The 24,305-nt window shown below is 42.7% G+C and overlaps 1 protein-coding gene across 1 annotated transcript; it reads right to left on the reverse strand.

The window, feature by feature from the left end:
* Positions 1-414: 414 nt before the first annotated feature.
* myh9a (myosin, heavy chain 9a, non-muscle) lies at positions 415-24,305 on the reverse strand. Its single transcript, XM_028971494.1, has 41 exons — positions 24,240-24,305; positions 20,685-21,016; positions 20,006-20,162; positions 18,557-18,584; positions 18,361-18,454; positions 17,824-17,844; positions 16,614-16,706; positions 16,462-16,525; positions 16,272-16,370; positions 15,501-15,644; positions 15,221-15,316; positions 14,857-15,128; positions 14,555-14,728; positions 14,212-14,385; positions 14,024-14,138; positions 13,743-13,933; positions 13,534-13,655; positions 13,380-13,449; positions 13,129-13,289; positions 11,803-11,911; positions 9,361-9,492; positions 8,704-8,910; positions 8,485-8,622; positions 8,255-8,378; positions 7,846-8,017; positions 7,548-7,760; positions 7,022-7,166; positions 5,448-5,654; positions 5,092-5,196; positions 4,854-5,006; positions 4,510-4,758; positions 4,106-4,318; positions 3,799-4,011; positions 3,559-3,720; positions 3,351-3,479; positions 3,175-3,263; positions 2,623-2,746; positions 2,329-2,537; positions 2,102-2,210; positions 1,312-1,484; positions 415-1,129 (listed from the first exon to the last, which is right to left on the reverse strand). Exons 2-41 carry the CDS (start codon positions 21,009-21,011, stop codon positions 1,027-1,029), a joined length of 5,880 nt encoding a protein of 1,959 aa, XP_028827327.1. The 5' UTR covers positions 21,012-21,016; positions 24,240-24,305; the 3' UTR covers positions 415-1,026.

Raw genomic sequence — 24,305 nt, forward strand, 5'->3', positions numbered from 1 at the left:
AACTATTCTGATTATCACTAATTTAAACGGTAACAAAATAGTTACTCATATTTTGTATTCTAAATATGTAACGCCATTACATGTATTCCGTTACTCCCCAACACTGGCTGAGGGAAGTATGCACGAGCAATAAAGGCCACACATTGAAAACACACACAGACACATTACAGATTTCAGCCATCTTTAATGAAAAGCAATAAATGAATAGTACAAAATAGTTCCATTAATTAGAAAATATATATTTAAAATAGCAGACATAACACTTTCCTCAAAAACATGTCAGGCATTATTTTGAGTCTTGCATCAAAGCCAGCAGCAGCAGTGGAGGGTCTGTGGCACATTGTACTGTGACATGAACAGTGTAAATACCTACTGGCATACAGCAATTGTATAAAGTGGTTCCTTTAGTTACAGAACAGTATTAATAAAAAAAAAAAAAAAAACAACAGTAGGCACTTTAAAAAGAGCGTGCAGCACAACTAGATGTGCTATAAAAGGAAGTTAAAAGATATTCCATAACCTCATACATTAGTTTCCTAACCAAAGTGGGGGCAACCGTTTAGTTATAACCCAAAATACATAACGTAATATTTGCATAAGGCAGATTCCTGAGTGTGTGAATTATTTCGAATTTTAACACTGTGGACATGTGATTAAATGAACAAGATCTGTGTAAAATGTGTACTGATGACAGTAAACCAATGGTGTAAGATGTGCATAAAAAAAATTTAAATAAGAAAGAAAGGGAAGAGGAAAGCCAAAAAAAAAAAAAAACAAACAAGATTTGGTTGAACATAGGTGCACTAAATAAAACTAGAATAATTTTTCCAGTTTGCTTTTAGGTTTATATATAATGCTGGATGAACTTGCCTCGATATTCAAAAAAAGCCCATAATATTTTCATGACATGTCTTGCTAAATAAACTATTATTTCAACAAAGACAAATGGTATGAAAAATAAGATATATGGACCGTGAACTAAAATATTTTAAGACAGTAGTTCATTTGTCCAGTAGGGGGCACCATTCAGTCATTTGATGGATCAGACGTTTCAGTCCTTAGGTCAGAGTCATCTTCACTGTCCACGCCTTTGCGACCAACACTACGGCGAATGTTTGTGTCCCCAAGTCTGAAAGGCATTAGAACAAATGATAATGATGATATGTGTGTGTGTGTGTGTGTGTGTGTGTGTGTGTGTGTGTGTGTGTGTACACACACACACACACACACACACACACACACTAGATACAAGTTTTGGTTCATGGTATGAAACAGACCGAACATACACACAGATCCCAAAAAGAGATGTACCTGAGCTTGGTTTTAAGAGAGGAGACCTCACGGTTCATGACATCGGCAGACTCTGTTGCGTCCTCCAGCTCCCTCTGAAGTTTCCTGCGGTAGACGTTGGCACGTGTGGCCTCTTCTTCAGCCTCCTCTAGCTGCCTCTTCAGTTGCCTAATGCGGATGTTCAGCTTGTCCACCTGCAGCCCATTAACAAGATTGTGGAATTTAGGGTTCAATGTGTTCAATTGGGGTGGTAGTAGCCTAGTGGGTAACACACTCGCCAGAAGACCCAGGTTCAGATCCCACTTACTACCATTGTGTCCCTGAGCAGGACACTTAACTGACTAAGTCGCTCTGGATAAGGGCGTCTGATAAATAAAATAATGTATCTACATTAAAAAAAAAAACAAACAAACAAACAAATAAATAAATAAATAAATAAAATGGGTTATCAGTTTATATTTCGATCACAAAAGCCCTGGTTCCATAAGTTATGGATCTACATTCAATAAAGTTAAAAAAAGTGAAGTGATTGTCACATGTGATACACAGCAGCACAGCACACAGTGCACACAGTGAAATTTGTCCTCTGCATTTAACCCATCACCCTGAGTGAGCAGTGGGCAGCCATGACCGGCGCCCGGGGAGCAGTGTGTGGGGACGGTGCTTTGCTCAGTGGCACCTCAGTGGTACCTTGGCGGATCGGGATTCGAACCGGCAACCTTCTGATTACGGGGCCGCTTCCTTAACCGCTAGGCCACCACTGCCACCAATAAAACATTCACTCGATACCATGGAGATGATGGTGCCTGACCTGATCTTTGAACTGGTCAGCATTGCGTCTTTCATCCTCCACCTGCAGCAAGGTCTCCTTCAGGCGCTTCTCTGTTCGTTTCACCAGTTTTGTGGCCTGTTGCTTTTCTCTGTGGATAGAAGGAAAAGCCAGTTAAACTAGGAACATGCCCAAATCCTGCAGATCCCAGATCAGGAATATTTATCCCTGATAAAAAAAATAAATTAAAAATGGGCAGGAGCACTCACTTGGATTCCCCATCTAGCTGCTCCTCCAGCTGGGCAATCTTGGCCTCCAGTGCTGTGATTGTAGACTTAAACTTGGACTTGGCAGTACCCTCCAGATCCTGCAGTTTAAGCTTGAGTTCTTTGTTCTGGCGGTCCAGCTGTGCTCGGGCTCCCTCCAGGCTCTGGCTATTGCTCCGTTCAGCTGTGATGTCTGTGGTTAGCTGATCAATCTGTATGTGGCATTTATTAAATAAATTAGACTGGTTAATATTAATGTTCTATTTAGGCCGCACCCATTTTCAGACTTAAACATACCTGCAGCATGGCTTTCCTTAGACGGTCGTTGACCAACTCAGTGTTTAGCTGCTCCTCTTCCATCTCCTCCTCCAGCTGAGCAATGCGGGACTCCAGCCTCCTCTTTTCATCGTTGAGCAAGGAGCTACAGACATAAGGATGTAGTCACGTTTAAATGCAAATGAATGCAGTCAAGGTCAATGATCAGATGAAAGGAGACAATCAAATGTAATTAGAGAATAATAATTTAAATAAATAAATAAAAAAACAGGAAAAATGGGTGGAGCCAATGATCTACCACACTAAGGTCATGGACCATAGCCATGCTTAAACTCAAAACAGGCACACATTTAGAATTAACCTCAAAATGCCTGCCTGAAAGAGTCAGTGCCATTACATATGCTGGGTAGTTTAAAGACCAGTCTACACCTGATTATTTACTTAAAATGTTGTAGAATTTTACAAAATACCCTCAATGTTATTTGAGAAAAAAAAATGCCAAATGGGAACATGCCCAAACTGTTGCCCAAGAACCAAACAAGAATTTGGTTGGGAGCAATCTAAGAACCTTACATTTTGGAATTGTGGCCACTGAGCTCATCATGCATTTCATCCCTCTCCTGTTGGAGTTGTTTCTTGGACCTTTCACCTGCTGAAAGATCCTAGGGATAAAGGAAAGCACAAATTTTAAAAATAGTGAAGACTGAAGACCATTCTAATTCAAAACCAAAAGGTTTGAATGGCCTGACCTCATGGAGTTGAATGTGCTCAGCCTCCATGCTCTTAATCTTCTTCTCATTGTCTTTGGCAAGGTTGAGGGCCTCATCCCTGGACATGCGCAGCTCATCCAGCTCTCGCATTTGGTCTTTCAGCAGGGCCTGGGCATGAACAAGAGGAAGTGGAGTTGTTAACTCAACCAACAAACAACTTGCCAAATCAGCTAAATCTGGCTCCTACCTGCAGCTTGCGGAGCTGTTTGTTAGCCTCATCGCGGGCCTTGTTGGCCATGTCGATTTGGGACCCCAGGTCTTTCAGATCAAGCTCCAGCTTCTTGCGTACGGACACAGCCTGAGAGCGTTGCTTACGCTCATCCTCCAGTTCCATTTCCATCTCCTTCACCTGAAAACCACAGGAGTTTCAAATATAGAATTTTCACTGAGAAATGCTGCTTTGATGGCAACACCAAAGTCAAAATACCTGCTTGAGCAGTTGCTTCCTCTTCTCCTCTCCCTGTTCGTCCCGACCCAGTAGGTCCCGCTCAAACTGCGCCTTCAAGGCCTGCATGTTCACCTCTAGGCGAAGTTTGGCATCCTCTGTGAGCTGCAGCTCATCCTCCAGCTCTTCCAGCTGGGTTTTCATCTCTTCCAGCTGCTGCTCCATTCCGCGCTTGGAGCGCTCCAGCTCATGGACCTGGCATTATAGAGCAGTTAAAAAAGAAAACGTGGATCTTTGATAAACAATGAATCAAAGCTCCTTTGCAAAGGATCCTTTGCTAAGGTCTTACACTTTTGCCAACATCATCCTTTGAAGAAACCAGATCTTCCATTTCAGCCCGGAGCTGCTTGTTGGCCCGGTCCAGCTCATCGCGTGCGGCCATCACAGCCTCCAGCTCACGTGTCAGCGTCAAAGCGCGTGTCTCCTTCTCCCGCGCCTCGGCCTCAGCACGGTCTCGTTCCTCAGCATATTTTGTAGAGATCGCCTTCTCTTCGGCCAGCAGCTAAAGACATACAACAGGTGTTTTGGCAAAATCTTCAAGACCACAATGCCAACCCAGCCTACTCCATCTCAAACCTGCCTACTATTCATTCAGGAAGCACTCAAGGTTGAGGTTTGGCTTTGGTTAATAGCATGTTTCTTAAGCAAAGCAGCATTAACCGTAAACCTAAACAGCCATGTGCAGTCTAGTACCTGATCAAATTTCTTCTGCTTCTTCTCCAAGTTCTGGACAATCTGCCGCTGGCTGTCCTGGCCTACCAGGATGTCATCCAGCTCCTGTTGCAGCCTGGTTTTGGTCTTTTCCAGCTTGTCGTAAGCAGTGTTCTTCTCATCAAACTGCTGGCGGAACACCTCGAGCTCCCGCTGGAGACGTTTCTTCCCCTCTGTGACACCCTCTAGTGTTTGGGCCTCTTGATCAATCTTCTTCTTCATATCTCCCAGCTAGAGTACAAACCAAAATCTTTTATTATGAAGATGTGCGTTCACAGTTAAACACAAAATGCATATTTGTGGTTCCATCACATGTTTGGTATCACCTGGGCCTGAACAGTGTGAAGCTGCTTCTCCAAATTCTTTTTTGCCTCCTCCTCCTCCTCCAGCATCTCTTTCAGGTTGTTCTGTTCCTCCTCCAGTTGGCGGAGTCGAGTGGATATTGCCAGTTTCTGACGCGTTTCCTCATCGAGGAGGCCCTTATGAACGAGAGGAGGTGCATTTCAACATAGCCTGTGATAGGAGAATGTTTACGAAAAACATGTGAATCATTTCATCCCATACCTGTGTGTTCTGAAGCTGGGCTTCAACAGATGAGCAATCTTTGGATGCTTTAATAGACTTGCTCTCGACGGCGGTCAGGGTGTTGGTGACATGGTCCAGCTCAGTCTAAAAAGATGGAAGAAATATCCATGAATGAATCTTCCAGAATCTTCTAAATTGCAATGTCTTCTCAGAGTTGAGTGCCATATAAAGAATCAAGGTAACTTTGTATAGAAGGCTTATCAACTTGACAATTGCCCATTGTGGTCTTCTAAAGCTTTTACTCCGTTTATATGACAAGAATTGATACATAAGTCCATGCTAGAGTCAAGCAAAAAAAGAGAACAGAACTGAGAAGGTTGCAGAGAACTCATTACCTGTATCTTGGCCAGCTTATCGGTCAGCTCATGCCTGTGCCGCTCGCTCTCGTTATGCTTAACCTGCAGCTCCTGCAGCTGCGCCTCGGCCTTCTTCCTGCGGTGCTCTGATTCGCCTTTGCTCTGCGTTAGTGACTGCAGCTCGATCTGCAGCTCATTCTTCTCACTCTCCAATGCTTGCTTGGCCTTATCCACTGAAACCTTGCTCTAGGAGGATGAAGGGAAAGTATTTTTGAATCACACTGGCTGAAATCTTTTACCTGTATGTAAGGCAGGCTTGACATGGCCTTAAAATAATATTGCAATATTTTCACACTAAATCACAATATGTATCTTGATATCTTTACATTGTGTCTGAATCACTGTATAAATGGTCCTTTGTTCAAAATTCATTATATTGGTGTCATTTGTGCAATAAAGTTAAGTTTCTTCTGAACCAAGTCGTCTACCTCCATCTCCAAAGAATGTCTCTGAAATCGCATAGGCTTTCACTTATCTTCGCACTAAGCTGTGAGCTTTCACTGTGCCCAGCAAAACAGGGAGTGACACAGCGAGCAAAAAAACACGGCACCGCACAACTGACCAATAGAAAAAAAGGCAATGAAGTGGGCTGTCAAACAAAGATGGAGAAAAAGTTGATTATAGCAGTGATACGTTGATTGCATCAATTTAATTAAACAGTGATGTGCATGTGCCAGGAGAGTTTGGTGGAGATGCCCCAGCTTAGGATATATTATTTGTGGTACTATACCAGACATTCTGAATTATAGTGCGCACCTGTATATACGCTGCATAAATTATACATAAAATTATACATAAAAAAAAGAATTGTACTATGTGCAGATATAGTGAAGACTGTTTACAACTGTGAAGGGCTGCGGTGACATGCTGCTGATGATCGCCACAGAGTATGACTGTGTCTTCGGAAATGGGTCTGTACTGGGAGAAGCAGTCAATCCAGAAGGGTATGCAGTGGCTGTGTCCATGACCAAGCAAGTCTTTGGTATCCTATGGATTTTTTTGGCAGTAGTGCCCTACTAGTTAAGGATCCACCAAGATGCCACTGAGCAAAGCACCGTTCCCGCACACTGCTCACTGTCATGGCTGCCCACTGCTCAAACAAGGGTGATGGGTTCAAAGAAGATGATCACAATTTGTTGTGTGCACGTGTGCTGTGTGAGTTTTACTACATCGCACATGGAACAATCTGAGAAATTGAAATATTCCATATATCGCCCACCCCTACCTGTAAAATGCAGTCAAACTGGATTATATGATCAGGGATCATGGTCTGTAGGCACTCACCTATAAACCAGATGACCACAAAAAGTCATGTTCGAAACCCATTTACAACCATTGTGTCCCTGAACAAGACACTTGACCTGGAGTCGCTCCGGGGGACTGCCCTTTTACTACTACATTTACGTTTGACATTTATCAGATGCCCTTACCTAGAACCCGTGACTCTGTGGTCTTCTGGTTCATAGGCGAGTGCCTTGACAACTAGGCTACCAACACCCTACTATTGATCGTAATGTAATGTAATGGTTTGCAAACTTCTGTGGCTTTCTCACCCTCTTTGTCTGTTCCAGCTGCTCACTGAGTACCTCAAGGGCCTGGCCATGTTTCTGCCGCACCTCTACCAACATCTGCTCATGAGTACGGGCCTCATCATCCAGAGTCTTCTTCAGATGAGCCACCTCGGTCTCTCTCTTGGCCCTGAAATACATACATTTGGGAAAATCCTCAAAGGTCCAATGTTTTAAAACAGATTTGTAAATTTGTTTTGTTGATTGGAAAAGTGATTTGAATGTTGGAAATTAGTTTTAATAAATATTTTTAAATTAAATGTTCATTTGATTAGGAAATCTCAGCCACCACCGACTGTTGATTCATTTTAATAATCGTGAGAGAGATGCAAAAATGGATGCTGAGGAGGTGAAGCAGAGGCAAGCATGTGGCATTTCACTTCCCTGCAAGTCAAGATTTTGTAGTGCTTTCAAAATGCTTTTATTGATACAAGCAAGTGCCATTAAATCATATCGCAATCACAATATTGATCTCAGTAATCACAATATGACATTTTTCCCCAAAGTTTACCTGAGCTCCTGCTGGGCAGCAGTGGAGTCCAGCGTGTCTTCCAGCTCAGTCTTCAGAGCCTCCAGCTCCTCGCTCAAGTCACGCCGATGCTTCTCAGCTTTAGCTCTGGCTGCCTTCTCTAGTTCGAGGTCCTCCTGCAACTCTGAGAGTAGAGCCTCAAGCTCTCGGATCTTCTTTTGGGCTGAGTTCTTAAGTGCAGCCTCTTCTTCCATCCTGGAATGAAGATAAGAAGCTTAAAGGAAATGAAAAAGGCTGCTGGGAAAATAGTAGTGCTGGAGAAAAAGCTCGAATTGGTCACCTGGCCAAGGCAGCCAGCAGTTCCTCCTCCTTCTTGGCCAGCTGAGCTTGAAGTTCAGCAATCTGAGCTTGCAGCTCGGCAATGTGATCATTCTGCTCAGTGAAGTCGCCTTCCAGCTTTCGCCGGTTCTTCTCCAGCTCCTGCCTTTGCTTCTCCTCCTTACGGAGACGATCTGAAATGCACCAATCCAATCCGATTAGAAGGGAGTCCAACTGACTCTTTTGTAAGCCTCCTTTCCTTGGTTTTGCATGCCGGATAGGGTCAGACTGTGACCATTTTAAGTATTGTTTAGCAAGTGATCGTAAGGTTGGGCATATCTTGGTCAGTTTTTTTTTTTTTTTTTTTACATTTAAAGCCCATATATCCACCATCTTCTCAAGTCTTTGTAGCTATAAGCAGACCGGCTTACCCTCCAGGTCTGTGATCATGGCTTCATGCTTGTTCTTGAGTTTCTGGAGACTCTTTGATTTCTCCTCTTCCTCAGCCATGTTGGTGGTGAGCTCAGCAATCCGCTCATCCATCTGTTTCTTCTCCTACAGAAACAAAACCATTGCTTCAGTGACCATGACAAAGTTCGGAACCATGTCCTCATTAAAGCTTAAACACGTTAATGTTTAGTTTATCTTGTCTATTGCCTACCTTATTGAGTTTGTTGTTCTGGTCATCAAGCATCATGACCTCCTCCTCAATCTTCTTTAGCTTTGAATCCATAGTGACCTTTTCCAGCTGCAGCTTTTGCCTGGCACTCTCTTCCTCATCCAGTTGCTGCTCCAGATCCTGCAGGCACAACCAAGGCATATTTGTTCTTCAATTTGAATTCAAATCCTAGACAAGGATAATGTCTCCCTTGATCCCTACTGTAATGTTCTGCTGCATCTTCTTCCTCTCCATCTGCAGTTGAGTGGCTCGCTCCTCCTCTTCCTCCACACGTGCCTCCAGGTCATGCAGGATCTCCTCCAGCTCATGCTGCCGGGCGGTGAGACGAGTGCGCATCTCCTCAGCCTCAGCACAGAGTTCTGTCTCTGCCTGCAGCTGCTCCTGTAGGGCCAGCTTTTCTGCCAGAAGCTGGGTTTGAGAGGGGCAGAATCAAACATGAGGATTCCACTTAACTTGTGTAATAAAACATGCCTTCTGTTGAAGGTCTGAAGTCTCTCATGCCACGGAGTTTTTCCAGACCATTATTAATTAAGATCGCAGTTCAAGACTATTAACATCTGCTGTTTCCTTGGCAAATCATCCTGATCGGTTTCCATATCTAAGCCTTTACTGGGGGTTAGAGGGCAACCAGCAATAATATTAACAATTATTGTTAACTTGATATTATTAACATAAATTTGTTAACACATTTGGAAATAAGCCAAAAGCCCTTGTTTATGGTTGTTGCATTGTCTCTCTGAAACATGAAGTCACCACTGGTGTAGTGCCCCTGCTAAAGCTCCACCCAAAAGTGACTAGAAGTGACTGCCTCATCTGAAGTACACTGGTTGCAGTAGAGTATGATTGATCTGCATGTACCTGCTTCTGTTTGGAATCAAAGTCTTTCAATTGCTCTTCAGCCTGAAGCTGCAGCTCCTTCACCTTCACCAGCTCTTCATCTTTTGCCAGCATCTCTTCCTCCTGCCGAGTGACCTGCAGGAGAGGCTTCACCTGGACAGAGCGGAAACAAGGGAATGAGAACTGAGCCAACATTACCTTCATTCATACACAACGAGAACATCAACATAACCAGTGTTGTTGACAACAGATTTTACTAAAATCCCTCATCATACAACTATTTTTTCCCAGCCTGTCAGTAATGTACATATGTACAGCAAAGCAAGAGCAGACCTCAAAAGCAAAACTAAATCACTTCTTTTCCCGCTTTAAGAGAAATGTAGACACCCCTATCATGCAAACCACCCTGCCCATCGCCTCCTCTGAGCTCAGCCCACACACACATTCATCCTCCAAGAACACCAGGTCCGCAATGTGTTCAGAGCAGTAAATCAGAGGAAAGCTGCTGGCCCTGACAGAATACCTGGGAGTGTGCTCAAAGTCTCTGCAGACCAGCTGTCTCCTGTGTTCACTTGTCACAAGCCACTGTCCCTCACCGCCTGAAAACTGCAACAATAGTCCCAGTCCCCAAGACCACCACAATCAGTGGCCTTAAATAATGTAAATGTAGTCACTATCAGATGCCCTTATCCAGAGCGACTTACAATAAGTAGTTACAGGGACAGCCACCCCCCGGAGCTATTTAGGTTTAAGTGTCTCATGCTCAGGGACACAATGGTAGTAAGTGGGATGTGAACCTGGGTCTTCTGGTTCACAGGCGAGTGTGTTACCCAATAGGCTACTACCACCCCGTGACTATAGACCCATTGCACTGACACCTGTGGTTGCAAAGTGCTTTCAGAAGCTGGTCCTAAAGCACATAAAGGACTGCGTCCTCCCAGCTTTGACCCCCACCAGTTTTCCTACAAGGCAAGCAGGTCCACAGAGGATGCAATTTCCATTGCCCTCCACTCTGCTCTGCTCTGAATCACCTAGAGAATCCCAGGACTTCAGTAAGGATGCCCTTCATCGATTTTAGCTCAGCTTTTAATCTTTCCAGACATCCTTATAGCCAAGTTGGCTAACCTGGACTTCCCCACCGCTACATGTGCATGGATTCAAACTTTCTTACTGACCGGCCACAATCTGTCAAGGTTGGTAACCAAAGATCATCCGTTCTGTCACTCAGCACTGGCTCACAACAGGGATGTGTGTTGAGCACTGTCCTATACATCTACACCAGTGACTGCACCCCCACACATCCCTGCAAAACAATCAAATTCGCAGATGACACCAGATGACACCACCACTGCCCCAATTTGGGTGGCCTAGCGGTTAAGGAAGCGGCCCCTGTAATCAGAAGGTTGCCGGTTCAAATCCGCCAAAGTGCTCCTGAGCAAAGCACCGTCCCCACACACTGCTGTCATGGTGCCCACTGCTCACTAAGGGTGATGGGTTAAATGCAGAGGATAAATTTTACTGTGTGCACCATGTGCTGTGCTGCTGTGTATCACAATGACTTTCACTGGTTGGGCTGATAACTGATGATGACGACACCACCTACAGAGATGTGGGCCAGCATCTGACAGAATAGTGTGACAACCTAACCCTCAACACCAGGAAAAGGAAGTCATGGACTTCCATAAGACAAAATCTGACACCCCCCCCCCCTATCGCCCTAGAGAAGAAAGCCCAGCAGCGCCTCCATTTCCTAAGGGTCCTGAGATGGAACAGGGTGTAGACCGGCTGGTGTCCTTCTACCGAGCCACAATCGAGAGTGTGCTGGTGCACGCCATCCTCATGTGGTACCCTGGTTGTACAGTAGCCAATAAGAAGAGACTCCAGAGGGTCACCAGAACAGCAGAGAAGGTGATCGGCTGCCCACTTCCCTCCCTGGACTCCATTGCCAGCTCTAGAGGTCTCTACAAAGCCAGGGCATTCATAAAAGTCGACCTCCAATCTAACCACCACCTATTGAACATACTGTCCTCTGAAAAAAGGTTCATATCAATCAGGTGCAAACCCAACAGACTAAAGAATAGCGTCTACCCATGGGCAGTCAGAACTCTCAATGTGAGAACGTGCGTGTCATCTCACTGCTGCTACTGACTATGGGCCTGTGCAATATCCTGGCAATGTGCAAATAACCCAATATTGTGTTTCACTTATTTCTACCGACCAAAGCCCTTCCCCCCCTTATTTATCATATTTATGATGCCCTTGCATATAACCCCGCCCCATGTCTCTTGTACCTATATACTGTGTTTGTAGTGTTTTTATATTGTTCCCCGCTCAATCATACCAATACACACGTAGGGCCTTAAGGTGCAGGTGCATCACTGGGGTGAAGGAAGTGGTGTTCCATTGTCTTTCTCACCAGCTTCTATTTTTCTCACTAATTAGTTGTGGCAAAAGTGACCTCACCTTGGTGAAGAGTCGCCACCACTGCCAGTTCCTGAGTTTAAGGTATGCAGCACAGTTCCTTTGGATGACTCTCATAGCAGTCAGTTGCTGCTGTCTCTTGGTGAAAGCTCTGATTGAAACATTGTAAAAAGGGGAAGCTGTTCAAGCAATAATGGTCAATGTATTGCTATCTAATTAATTCCAGGAATTACCAGAAAGTCTATCAGTGGTCACATACATAACAGCAACAAAAATGTGTCGTCTTTGTAAATGTTTCTCCACCAGAGACTCAAAGCAACGGGCTACTTGTGCAGCAACGGGCTGCACAAGTAATCCAAAATTATCATTCACAATTATTTTTTATCAATATTGTTATCACAATTATTAAACCACAATAATTCATTATTTCAGGTAAGACTAATTTCTGTTGCACTTTCTATTTTAAAGAAACAGTAAGTGAACAATTCTTTTAGATTTTTGGCGATAAAAACCAGCCTGTCAACATTTTCTGACTTAAGAAATTACCAAAAGGCAAGTCATTATGAAAATACTTGTATATTTAATATAAAAGATTAACATCCATTTACCTGCTTATTTGGATAAAAATGACTAGACTGGGCAGGTCCATAAACTAAGGCAATTTTATAGATTTGTCAAGAACAATGACTGTAGACAATATATGTAGGTGTCAGAACAGAAGCTGTACATTTCCTATGAGGTCAGGGTGGGAATACTGATGCTCTGGTCTGTATTATGAATAACATTATTTGTCGAAATAATTTCTAAAAAGACTAAATAAAATCTTACTTATGAAATGCATTAATTCTTTGTTCACTTGTTATTAGAGCCATACGTGGCACAAGTCTGCCATTTTCACTCGTACTGGCAGAGAAGCGTGATTGAACAAGCCCATCCAAACATGACTGTGGTATTTATGCATGCTGAGAGGCTGAATGCGACATCAAGTGTATATATCTATGGTGTATATACAGATATTAGGGTTGCCAAATTTTTAAACCCCAAATAAGGGACAATTTCTTGCAGGTGAGTGCGTAGCCACAAATATCTCACTGCTGCTCAGTTTATGCTTTCGTTCACCCCCTGGTGGTTTATTAATTGTGCAACCCTAAATTTAAACATCACAAAAAGACCACAAAAGCACACACTTTTCAAAATGCAGACAAATTGTACACAGTGGAAATGCACCAATCTGGTGCTGTCTGACGCCAAACCTCCAATTCCTGACCCCCTGCTTGCAACATGAGATATTTAATGGCTACTTTAAGAGCCTCAAATCCCATGTTCTGCACTAGAGAATGGCATAAATAAAAAGCGAAATAGTCTTACTTGCGAGCAAGGTAGCCTCTGCACCATGCCTGGAAACCCATAATAACGTCTGTAATCTTCATATCTCGCTCCTCTTCCAGGTGGGCCAGAACTCCAGCCCGGAAGAAGACTTTACTCTGACCAACACGGTAAAGGTTGGGGTCAAGCTCCAGTGCTTTGATCTGAGAGAAGAAAAAAATCAATATAAAAAGTATAATTAAAATTGATGTGGACTATCATAATATAAAAGAACACCGGTGGAAAGTTCTCACCATGAGAACACAAGCTTGTTTGCCATCCATGAATCCTTTAGGAATTGAATTAGGAGTCAGGATTTCATACCTTAAATTAGAGATGGGTATAATCAGGATCCCTCTTTGCCAAAAACACTAAATGTATGAGAGACTGTGGAAAGATGGACTGTACCTCTGTCTAAACTCTTGGAAGACAATCCGATTTGGAAAACCCTGTCTGCAGATACGGATTCCTTCGAGGACACCGTTGCACCTCAGCTGGTCCAGGACCAGATGGGCTTCCAGTTTACCTGCCTAGGGTGGGGAAAAAAGGACAAGGTCTCACAAACTGAGCAGCCACGCACTTGCATCAAAGCTAATGCAATCCAAGGATTGCATTACCTTCTTCTCATGGTTTGGGATGATGCAGCGAACAAAGTTGGGATTAGTGTTCCTCAGTGTGGTCATCAGGTTGGCCAGCTGCTCTTTGTAGAGCTGACCTACAGTGCGGAACATCCCTTTCCTGGTCTTGAAGGCCCCTTGAGAGGAGTCTGACATTCCAGCCACTTTGTCCAGACCGACAATTCTGTCAACTTTAATGGGAGTGTAGGAAACGAAACGTTAGCCTAATTAATGGCATGCTAATTTAATGGAATATGAGGGTATATTATCTCTGGTGTTACCATCTTTCCACAGATCGGCCACAAATTTGTCCGACGACTGGTTGAGTAGAGTGGTCACATTATCATTCAGTGGGTCCATGTTCTTCATTAGCCATTCATTAGCTTTATAGTCCACCTGAACACAAACGTGGATGGATCAATATGATGACTAAAAGAATCATGCTCTACATGAGATGCAAGCACCATACCTTGCCAGCATAGTGGACAATGCTGAAGTCTGTATCATCCTTCAGCTTTTTGGGCTTCTGGAACTTGGGGCTTTCACCCTGCTCCTGACAGACTTTCTCCACAAATGACTTGTCAGTGGCTTTGGGGAACCAGCACTCCTCATCCAGCAGGGCAAGAATACCTGGTGGATTAGACTGAGAACAGAACACGCAAACTGCCTTCAATCATAATAGCTTTAATCATATTCATTTTGGAATTTGCAAAGTTATACAAAAGACACAGTTTATTTTTGTAATGCAAATTTGTGACAGAGGAATGGTCATTAGTAATATTTTAAATATTAAATGGTCCATCGGGACATACAGGTTTCTCAATGAGGTCTATGCACGGCTGCAGGTCCAGGCCGAAGTCGATGAAGCTCCACTCAATGCCCTCACGCTGGTACTCCTCCTGCTCCAGGATGAACATGGTGTGGTTGAAGAGCTGCTGTAGCTTCTCATTGGTATAGTTGATACAGAGCTGCTCAAAGGAGTTCAGCTGCAGGAAACAGTGTTGGCGGAGACAACTCAGGTATATGAATGCAAAAAATCATCTCACCTTGAACTTTGAGTATGGATTGCAATCACAGATTGGTTTCCAACCCCCTATACCCTCAGCCACCCTACCTCAAAGATCTCAAAGCCAGCGATGTCCAGGATGCCAATGAAGGAGGCACCCTGGCGCTTGGTCTTGTCCAGGGCCTTGTTGATGCGCATTACCAGCCACCGGAACATCCGTTCGTACGTGGCTTTGGCCAGAGCCTCCACCGCAAACTCAGCCTGCTCCTGGGTCTGGGCCTTTTGAACATAGTCACGCCCCACCTTGATGCGAGGTGACAGGATGGCCCGAGTGAAATCAGTCACATTCATACCCAATAGGTGGGACACTTTCTGGGCAGCTGAGGATAAATGTGGATGGATTTAAGGTAATTACATGAAACGAATGAATGAGATGCTTAGTCTAATGAGAAGATGATAATTAAGAATATACCAGTGTCATCAGGTAAAGCAGCCTGATCAGTATTACGCTCCTTTTTAAAGCTCATGTTTCCCAGCTGCAGCACGGCTGACACTACCTTCAGCATGCCTGCATAGAACATGGAAGTAAAATTCATGAGAAAAATCAATCTGCATAACGGAATGTAAACGTCAAATTTACATAGCAAAAGGATAAAGAATAAATCCATTTTAATTCATAATAGTAACATTAAAATAAAAATAATGCCTAAAAGCATTGACCCACAAGACAGTCATTTTGAAAGTGATCTCACCAGTCTGCTCATCCTCTGGGATGCTCATGATCTTGAAGGAATCAGCGGTTTCCACAAACAGGTCACGGTCCTGCTGACCGGGGATTGTTACATTCCCATTGGAGAGGAAGCGATATTTTTTGTAGTCTTCTAGGCACAACTCCGCTATTAAAATCATAACAGTACAGCATTTCACTGGAAGCCCTTGAGTCATGCAAAATACTGTATATTTGCAAATGATTGATACAAAATAAGAACTAAATGAGCAGACTTGCGCTTTTTTGCATAATATGATTCAGGACTGAAGATCTTTAGACAATTCACCACCAACCCCACACTGATACCAACTGCAGGCTCACTCTAGCCTGAAAGGGGGTTCTGTTCTGTAGCACTCCGTCCCAAGGTTTCATCCTTTCTTTTTCTTTTTTTTTCCCCCCTCTCTCTCCTTGAGGTTTTTTCCTTGTGTGTAGAAATGTGGGGGTGTCAAATGTAGGGCTTGTCAAAGCCCATTGAGACATACTGTATGTTATTATGGGCTATATAATAAGAAATAAATGTTGAGGGCATATTTTGGATGCCCTTAGTCCTGAATAATAATATGCGTAAATTTTTGTTCTGTATCAAAAGGAGCAGAAGAGGTTACACCTTCTCTCATGGGTGTAACACCGGCTATAACATTTATACACTTTCAGAATTTGGAATCAGCTTTTGAGCAAGGAAACAGAGTCCATCATAAGTCAACTGCTTCCCAATAGACTGTTTTTATAGAAAAGAAAAAAAAAAAAGTCTCACAGCGCAGCTTGTCCCCTGCTCCTGTGAGCAGGTAGTAGAAGATATGAAATGCCCGCTCGTCTTTTGCTTGTCGTATGGCACGGGACTTCTCCAGCAGATCTTTTTGAGTGAGTGGTCAAGGAAAGTCAGTATCTGTGGTAAATCTGTTAGCAAAATACACATTCCCACATCAACCATGTTTACAGGATACAAGTCTCAATGTTGGCTCCGACAATGTATCCATTGACATCAAAGTTGATTCGGATGAACTTCCCCTGAGAAGAGCAAATGGAAAATGTTTTTTTCAGAGCACTCAAGGATGAAGGGAGAGGAAAAACGTTGTAAGTAAATGAACTTCCTTACGAAACGAGAAGAATTGTCATTCTTGACTGTCTTGGCATTGCCAAAGGCCTCTAGGATTGGGTTTGCCTGAAGAAGCTGCTTCTCCAGTTCCCCCTAGTGGACAGGAACAGTGGAAACTTACACATCCAGGTCCCAAACTTTCACATTACAAAATCAATAGAGAATTGAACATTTTTAAGAGGAATATTTGAGAACAAGGGGGAATTATGTACTTTAGTTAGGTAGATATACACAATAGGCACAATTCTACTCAATTTTAAGATGCCACAAGAACAAAAGTATTTGCCATCAAGTAAAAGTATAGTGATTTATCATGGTTCTAATCTTCTATTATTACTGTTGAAAGAGAGCTCTTGCTTCATCAAATAATTTTGGGTGAAAAGACAATAACTTATGGCACAACAATCTTTGGACGGAAGATCAATAATATTCATTATGATCATAAACACAAAACATTGAAAGCATACAATTTTCATTTAGTGAAACACATTGACTTGAATCTGATCCTGAGAATCAGAAGTTTCGTTAAAAACCTAGCCAAGTCAGATTTACTATAATTGGAACTGGTGTTTGTATAACTTCAGAAACAAGATGACATCAGGGGGTGGGGCTTGCAGTGTCGGTAGGTGTGGTGTTAACCTGCTAAATGGGTAAGGAAGTGGACCTGAAATTGGAAGGTGGCTGGTTCAAATCCCAAACGCTAAGGTGCCACTGAGCAAGTTACAGTCCCCACACACTGCTCCCCAGGAACCATTTAGTCGTGTCACTTTACTTAAATATGATACTGTTCACCAATATTAACCTTGTTGGCCAGGTAATACTGATGAGTGGTCAATATATTGGTGTGTGGCTGATTAATGATCATAAACATATAAAGAGGGAAAGGAGAGAGGCATGCATGCATAGAACATGACCATTAAAGCTTCCAAAAGAAGTTCCTCATTAAGTGTAAAGACTGCCAGATATTAGAGCAGAAATAAGCAAACATAACAACTTAATGATTAAATGCTATAAATACTTCACAGCTAGCTTCCTCAGGGTTTTTCTTGCACATCTTTAACATTCAAATCAACCCCGCGTGCATACAGGCCCTCCAGGTTCTAGAACACTAATGCAACGTGTCAGCTGTGAAGAACTGCACAAAAAGAGAAGGAAGAGTTTAGAGAAGAGGAAGCTTGCTGGAGCACACGGGCGGGTGGAGGTCACTCACATGAGAGAGTTCTGCAGTGCCCTGCAAATGGGAGGGGAGAAATACAGAACACCATCAGAACACAATGTCTGTTTCACAACACAACTCCAGTGGATGACATTTTGTGATGATACTATCCAAACTGAAGATTCCAGAAGGCAATTCTGTCTCTCAGTCCTTTAAGTGTTGACATGTACACTGAGATGAGGACATTTGAAACATGGGCAACGTGGCCTTGAAGAGAATATCCATGTAGTGAGTGCATCATTTTTTACATTTGAAAACTGACTGGTCAGTTATGAGTCTCTAGATGACAAGACTTCTGCAGCACTGTATGCTCAGGATAGAAAGTGCCTTTCAAACAAAAAGAAAAAAGGACATTTCTGAGCATATCCTGCCTCTAAAGACAGGTTTACAGTGACATCAAACTCTGGTCAAAGTCTTAGGAAAAGTGGGGTGGGGAGAACAGGTCAGGGCTTGAAAGGAACGTGAAAAATATGGGAGTGTGGCTCTGTAACTGAAAAGTGGTAATTGGTGGGGGAGGGAAAAGAAACTGACCAGGTCTTTCTTAGATTTGTGTGACGATGCAACATGGGCCAAATACTGGATGACCTTCTTAGTGTTTTCAGTCTTTCCAGCACCTGATTCTCCTCTGAAAAAGAAATGGCAATTTATAGGAAATCCTTTGACGTTAAAAAATTGCACACATCAATACCATAGAATGAGTCTAGAGGCTTAAGGAAGGTAAACATACGTGCACAGGATCGACTGGTCCTCTCGATCTGGAAAAATAAATAAATAAAAACTTTTACCATTAAAATTAAATTAGGACATGAAAACCTTAATTTGTGGGAACACTTGATTGGATGTGAGCAGACCCACAGTTGAAAATGGCAGAAATACTGGTTCACAGTTTGCTGCTTCAGGGTTTTTAGATATTTTTGTCATTTGCAAGTTTCAAATGCTTTTATTGACAATTACATGAAGTTAGTGTAGTCACAGTACCAAAATTTCAGTATTCGGAACCAATACCACTGAAATTCACAGTTCCAATTTCGGTACCAGAGCAAAACACAAAAACATAAATTGAAAAATAATTTAATATTATTATAAATAAAACAAAAGCAAAGGCATTAAATAATTAAGACATTTGAGTAATTAAATAACTAAATAAATTACAAGCATTGAAAATAACATTTACCAAACGTGTTCCTGAGTCAGTCTTGAGCGTCTCAGGCTTACAATGTACTGAAACTCATTCAGATGAACAGCTTGATGCAGCAATGCAGGGATAGTTGATTTAGTGTGCCCATATTTATTTTCCACCAAGAAAGTGGATCCTCAGCACTGACCTCAGGCATCTGATGGTACACCAATCGTGCACCAGGTGTTCTCAGGTCAGTTTTGGATTTTTTTTTGATTGTCTGTGTTTTTATGCAACTTGGTACAGAAGTACCGGGTCTTTTGACAACACTACATCAAGTTTATGCAAAGAGACAATATTTGCAGAGAGGCCTTTTTAAGCAACGCAATAATGACTGCATGCGTTTCCTTGCAGGTAAAAGTGTTAACAGAGGAAGAACCACCCTGCTTGTAAAGCATCCAGTTTGTGATTCAAACTCAATAAGCATTGAATGCTTATCCAGCCTGGTGCTCACAAACACGCTCACCTGTGTTAAGCAGAGGATTACTAAAATGATCTCAGCAGGTCCTATTGTGGCAGGGCGGAAATGCAGTTGACTTTTTTTTTTTTTTTTTTTTTTGAGGGGGGGCTCATTTTCATAGCTAAGAGGGACTTTGCAATTCATCTGATCACTCTTCATAACATTCTGGAGTATAAGCAAATAATAAAGACAGAAAGACAGAAGCCTCAAACTTTGTGAAAACCAGTATTTGTGTCATTCTGTACACCATGCATGACCATCTATGTGGGTATAAGGCATATCACAATTACCCCTAGCATTGCTAATCAATTGAATGCAAACAAAGATAACATATTTTGATTAATTTTAATGTGCACAGTTGCTAAGTTTTCTAGTTTTCATACTATGCAAAGGAAAAAAAAAAAGACATAACGCAAACTAGCATAAGTAGGTTTAACTGGGTGACACTGACTTCATAAAAAGCTAATCAAATACCAATACCAGGGCAGAAATGACCATCCTTGTATGCATGTTTGTGACAAGAAAACATTTATAAATACCCTGCATCATGCTCCTGTAGGCCATGTCTGTGATTGCGTAGATATGAGGGGGCATTTCGTGTCTCTTTTTGCCCTTATACATGTTCACTATCTCCTCTGAGTAGATAGGTAGGTATTTATATGGATTGATCACCACACAGAAGAGCCCAGAATATGTCTGTGGACAGACAGAAAATTTAAAACAGATGCCAACATTTGGAGTTACATTCATGGTATTTAAACAATTTCATCCAGAGTGCCTTAAACAGTAGTAACAGAGACAGTCCCCCTGGAGACGCTCAGAGTTAAGCGTCTTGCTCAGGGACACAATGGTAGTAAGTGTGGTTGAACCTGGGACTGGTTCATTCTGCAACTGACATTCAGCTCAGTCATCCAAAAAAAGCGCGCACACACACACACACACACACACACACACACACACACACACACACACACACACACACACACACACACACACACACACACACACACACTCCTTCAATCTACAGAACCCATGAAGAATGTCTTTACATCGTAGTTCCACCATTATGGTGTTGTGTACTGGGACTGATGCTTCCGAGGCTAATGCTAGTCAGAGTTTTTGAATCTACATATCTCTGTGACCCAGCACACAAAACAATGTTTAACAACCCTCAAGCCTTCACCCTCTGTTTTATTCAGAAACGAGATCAACACTCACGTAGATAAGGCCAGAGTAGTATCTCTCCTTTAGGTTGTGCAGCACAGATGCCTCATTCAGGCAGGTGAGCTCAGCCATGTCCTCCACCTTGCTGAACTTGGGAGGGTTCATCTTCTGGATGTCATCCTTGTTGACCTTGACTTTCTTCCCAGAGTCAGTCAGCTCAACCAGGCACTCGTCGCCCTTCTCTTCCTTGATGGAGGCAGACTCAAAGCCAAGCTTCTCAGAAGGGACCCACACCAGCTTTTTGGTGGCCCAATCGGCCTGGGCCAGTGGGTTGTTGAGCACATTGCGATCAGCATACAGGAACTTCTCTGCATCCGACATGGCGGCTAGAGCAGGGAGACAAAGCCATTTAAGTTTAATTTACCTGCAACTAAAACTTATGTAGATTGGCAGTCTTGAGAAAATGGACACACACAACTGGTAGCAAAGATGAGGTTGATAGAGGACGTGGTCTAGGTGGATTCTGCATTATTGCATGTGACCTTATAAAACAACCCAGTGTCACAGTGTAAAGCTGACTTTAAACAAACTTGACACAGCAGAAGCTACGAGACCACATCCTGCACTGAGTGACAAGTCAATGTCCTACCCGCAGAGACCATTGATTGATCGATAAGACCCTTTATTGCTGTTGCAACAAACCATGTCAAAATGGTTGAGGGAGGGGGGTGGAAAAGGTTAGGAAGATAGGGGAAGATGAGAGCATCCCCTATCTTGATTGAAACCATTAAACCATGAAGCTTTTTTCTTCACAGCGTCCAGTTTGATCAGTTAAGCGTTAGAGTCCAGTTAACAAAAACATTGTGACGATGCAGCGGGGACACAGAAAGAGGACACTTCCTCTTCAGCTACATTTTCTTTAATGACATTTCACAAGCAGCACGAGTCACTTGTCACATTGTGGCTGACTGTCTCTTGACTGTTCAACTGGCCCTCAAAAGCAAAACCAATTATCAAAGGATTCCTGAAATTCCTGTTGGCACTTCAATCTTGTAGTTTTTGTCCTCATGCTCCTCCCACTTACAACCACACTCCCACTTTGTAAACGGTTTTCTGCTCTACATTACATTTCCTGCCATCAAATAAGCTCCAGGTTCCAACAGATCCTTGACTATTCAGTGCTGACCTGTTCTTTGGTATACATTTAATACCCAAAGGGCCAAGTAAGGAAGCACTTCTGCAACAAAGCAGAACTCACAACCCGAGGCAGGAATGCAGGAGCAAGTTGGGACACAGAGGGAAATTTGGTGATAGAGTGCCACACCCTGAACAGAGAGTTAGGTGCCACAAAAAATAAATCTTTTTCACTACTAAACCCAACTTTTGAAGTTCATATTTTTATGACAACCAAAGTATACCTAATTATATCCACTGGTATCCATGAATCAATATGTGATTTGAGATTTGGATATTAGGTCTCAGGGAAAATTCCACTTTAGCCTTTCCACTCATACCATGATCCAGATTATGCACAATTCCACAGCAATATATGTTACACTGGCCTTCCATTAATGGAAGTTCAATATTTGCAAAATATATGATGCCTTGTCAACTAGTCAGATAGTTCTCCAAATAATCCTAATACCTTTTTCATAACAATTGACCGGACAGAACTCAAATAGGGCAGTCAGACATTGTTCAAAGTAAATGTGGATTTGAGTGAATCACCCACCAAGGACTGACTCAGTTATCCATCTTTCATTCTAATCTGGCCAGATTACCTCAGTCTCTCTCCCTGCTCAGGCCACAGCAGGAAGATTGGCGCTCTCTTATTACTTCAGTCTGGTAATCTTAAAGCCTGAACACTCATCACCTACTCACTGCAGCATCTGGCATGAGCTAAACGTGAGCAGATTTTGGCTCCTTAAGGTAGTCTGCTGGACCCTTACAACATTATGGCTGCGTACTGAAGACAGTATATGACTTCCATTATAAATATAAAAATATTGGGCCTTTGCTCCACTCACTGACCCAGTTCTAGGTTCTAGAAATACAAATGTAAATCTCCTAAACAGAACGGTCCAAAGCAGCCTGAGCCGTAAATCTGCAGAACTCTACACGGGAACTACACCTCACCGCTGGAGTGAAAGTGAGAAATGAGAGGGATAAAGAGATTAAGCTGTGGAGGTGTCATCTGTGCACGTCTCTAAGTTCATTAAGGACTCACATGCAGAAGCACCGGTTTAACCAGGACACACAGAGGTGAAGAGAGAAAACATGGATATGCAGGAGGATATACAGAAACATTGTTTTTGGACAACATTATGTCTTACAATCCCTTGAAAATCCCTTCTAAATTCACATTATCAGATGTTTGAAGCATTAGATCACCTTGTCCTAAAGAAAAGTAATAAAACACACTAGAGGAGAAAAATGAAGCATTCCTAACAAGGAGGCAAATTGTGGTCTGAAAAAACAAGAAGTCAATTCACAATGACAAAGCACTTCCTGTGAAATGACTGCAACTCTCGGTTCAATTGTGGAACAGAATATTAACAGAAGTGTCAGAGGGTGAAAATGGCTACATTTTAATACTTAATTTGGCAACATGAACCACTAAAATTAAACTGGTATGGTTAGGAGAAGTTAGGACCCAGGAGCACAGGCCAGACCATTTGTTACAATCCCAACCCACACCTTGGCTACCATTCAATCTCTGCTTACGGTCTGGCTGCCAGAGTTCCCTACAGCACCAACTCTCATGTGTCTACTACTCAAAAAGGTTCAATTTTTAATTCTACACATTCATTTATAGACCAACAAATCAGTGACTCACTGAGAATTGGACATGAAAATACATCAGCTACATGCTGCTTGCTGTGCCTTCACTTCTTTGGGCTGGACAACCCCCATTTGGATGGGAGTGCCATAAAAAAAAATGATGGAGAAATTGTATTGATGTTAATGAGAAATAACACCACAATGAATTGCAAAAAAAGGGGCAAATCAATCTTGTGCAATGACGCCCTAAGATACATATCCATGTTTGGATATGGTTATGTTAATACCGTTACGTCAATTCTGTTCTGCCCATTAGTTGTCCCATATAAGAGCCAAGTTCACAAATCAGGAATAGAAGACTAGTGACATCTTCCACAGTGGCACTCAATCAACATAGTTAGTCTCAGTCCTTGGCTACAGTAAAAGCAGACATGAATTAAATACATCTGATCATACTCTTCGTTTAAAGAACACCAGATTAAGGTGCGTTGAGAAAATAATTATGCTATTAAAAAAAAAGGCCGACCCAACAGTTTGTCCCCAATGGCCTTTCATACGAGACGCGCTAGAAGCTGCCCTGAAAGTAAAGCAAAAGTAAAATATAATCTTCGGCAGGGCGTAAACTACCTGAATCTGGCACCAAACAGATTTAAAAAAAAAAAGCAAAGTACAAGAAAAGCTTGTGAATGAACAGCTACGTTCGTTCCTGCCGGAAGAAACGACCTCGTAATCCTCCATGCCCTGTAATTCTGCTCTCCGTGTGACAGACGGGCCATTATTAACAGGAACGCACCTGTCCGTGTGAGAGGAGGGAGAAGCCGGACTCACCTGCTGCTCGGAGCGCGGGGTTTCCGGGTAAAGCTTGCGTCCTTCCTGCCCGCTTCTCTCCGCTCG

The sequence above is a fragment of the Denticeps clupeoides genome, chromosome 3 (genome assembly GCF_900700375.1).
Source record: "Denticeps clupeoides chromosome 3, fDenClu1.1, whole genome shotgun sequence".
NCBI classification, from domain to species: Eukaryota; Metazoa; Chordata; class Actinopteri; order Clupeiformes; family Denticipitidae; genus Denticeps; species Denticeps clupeoides.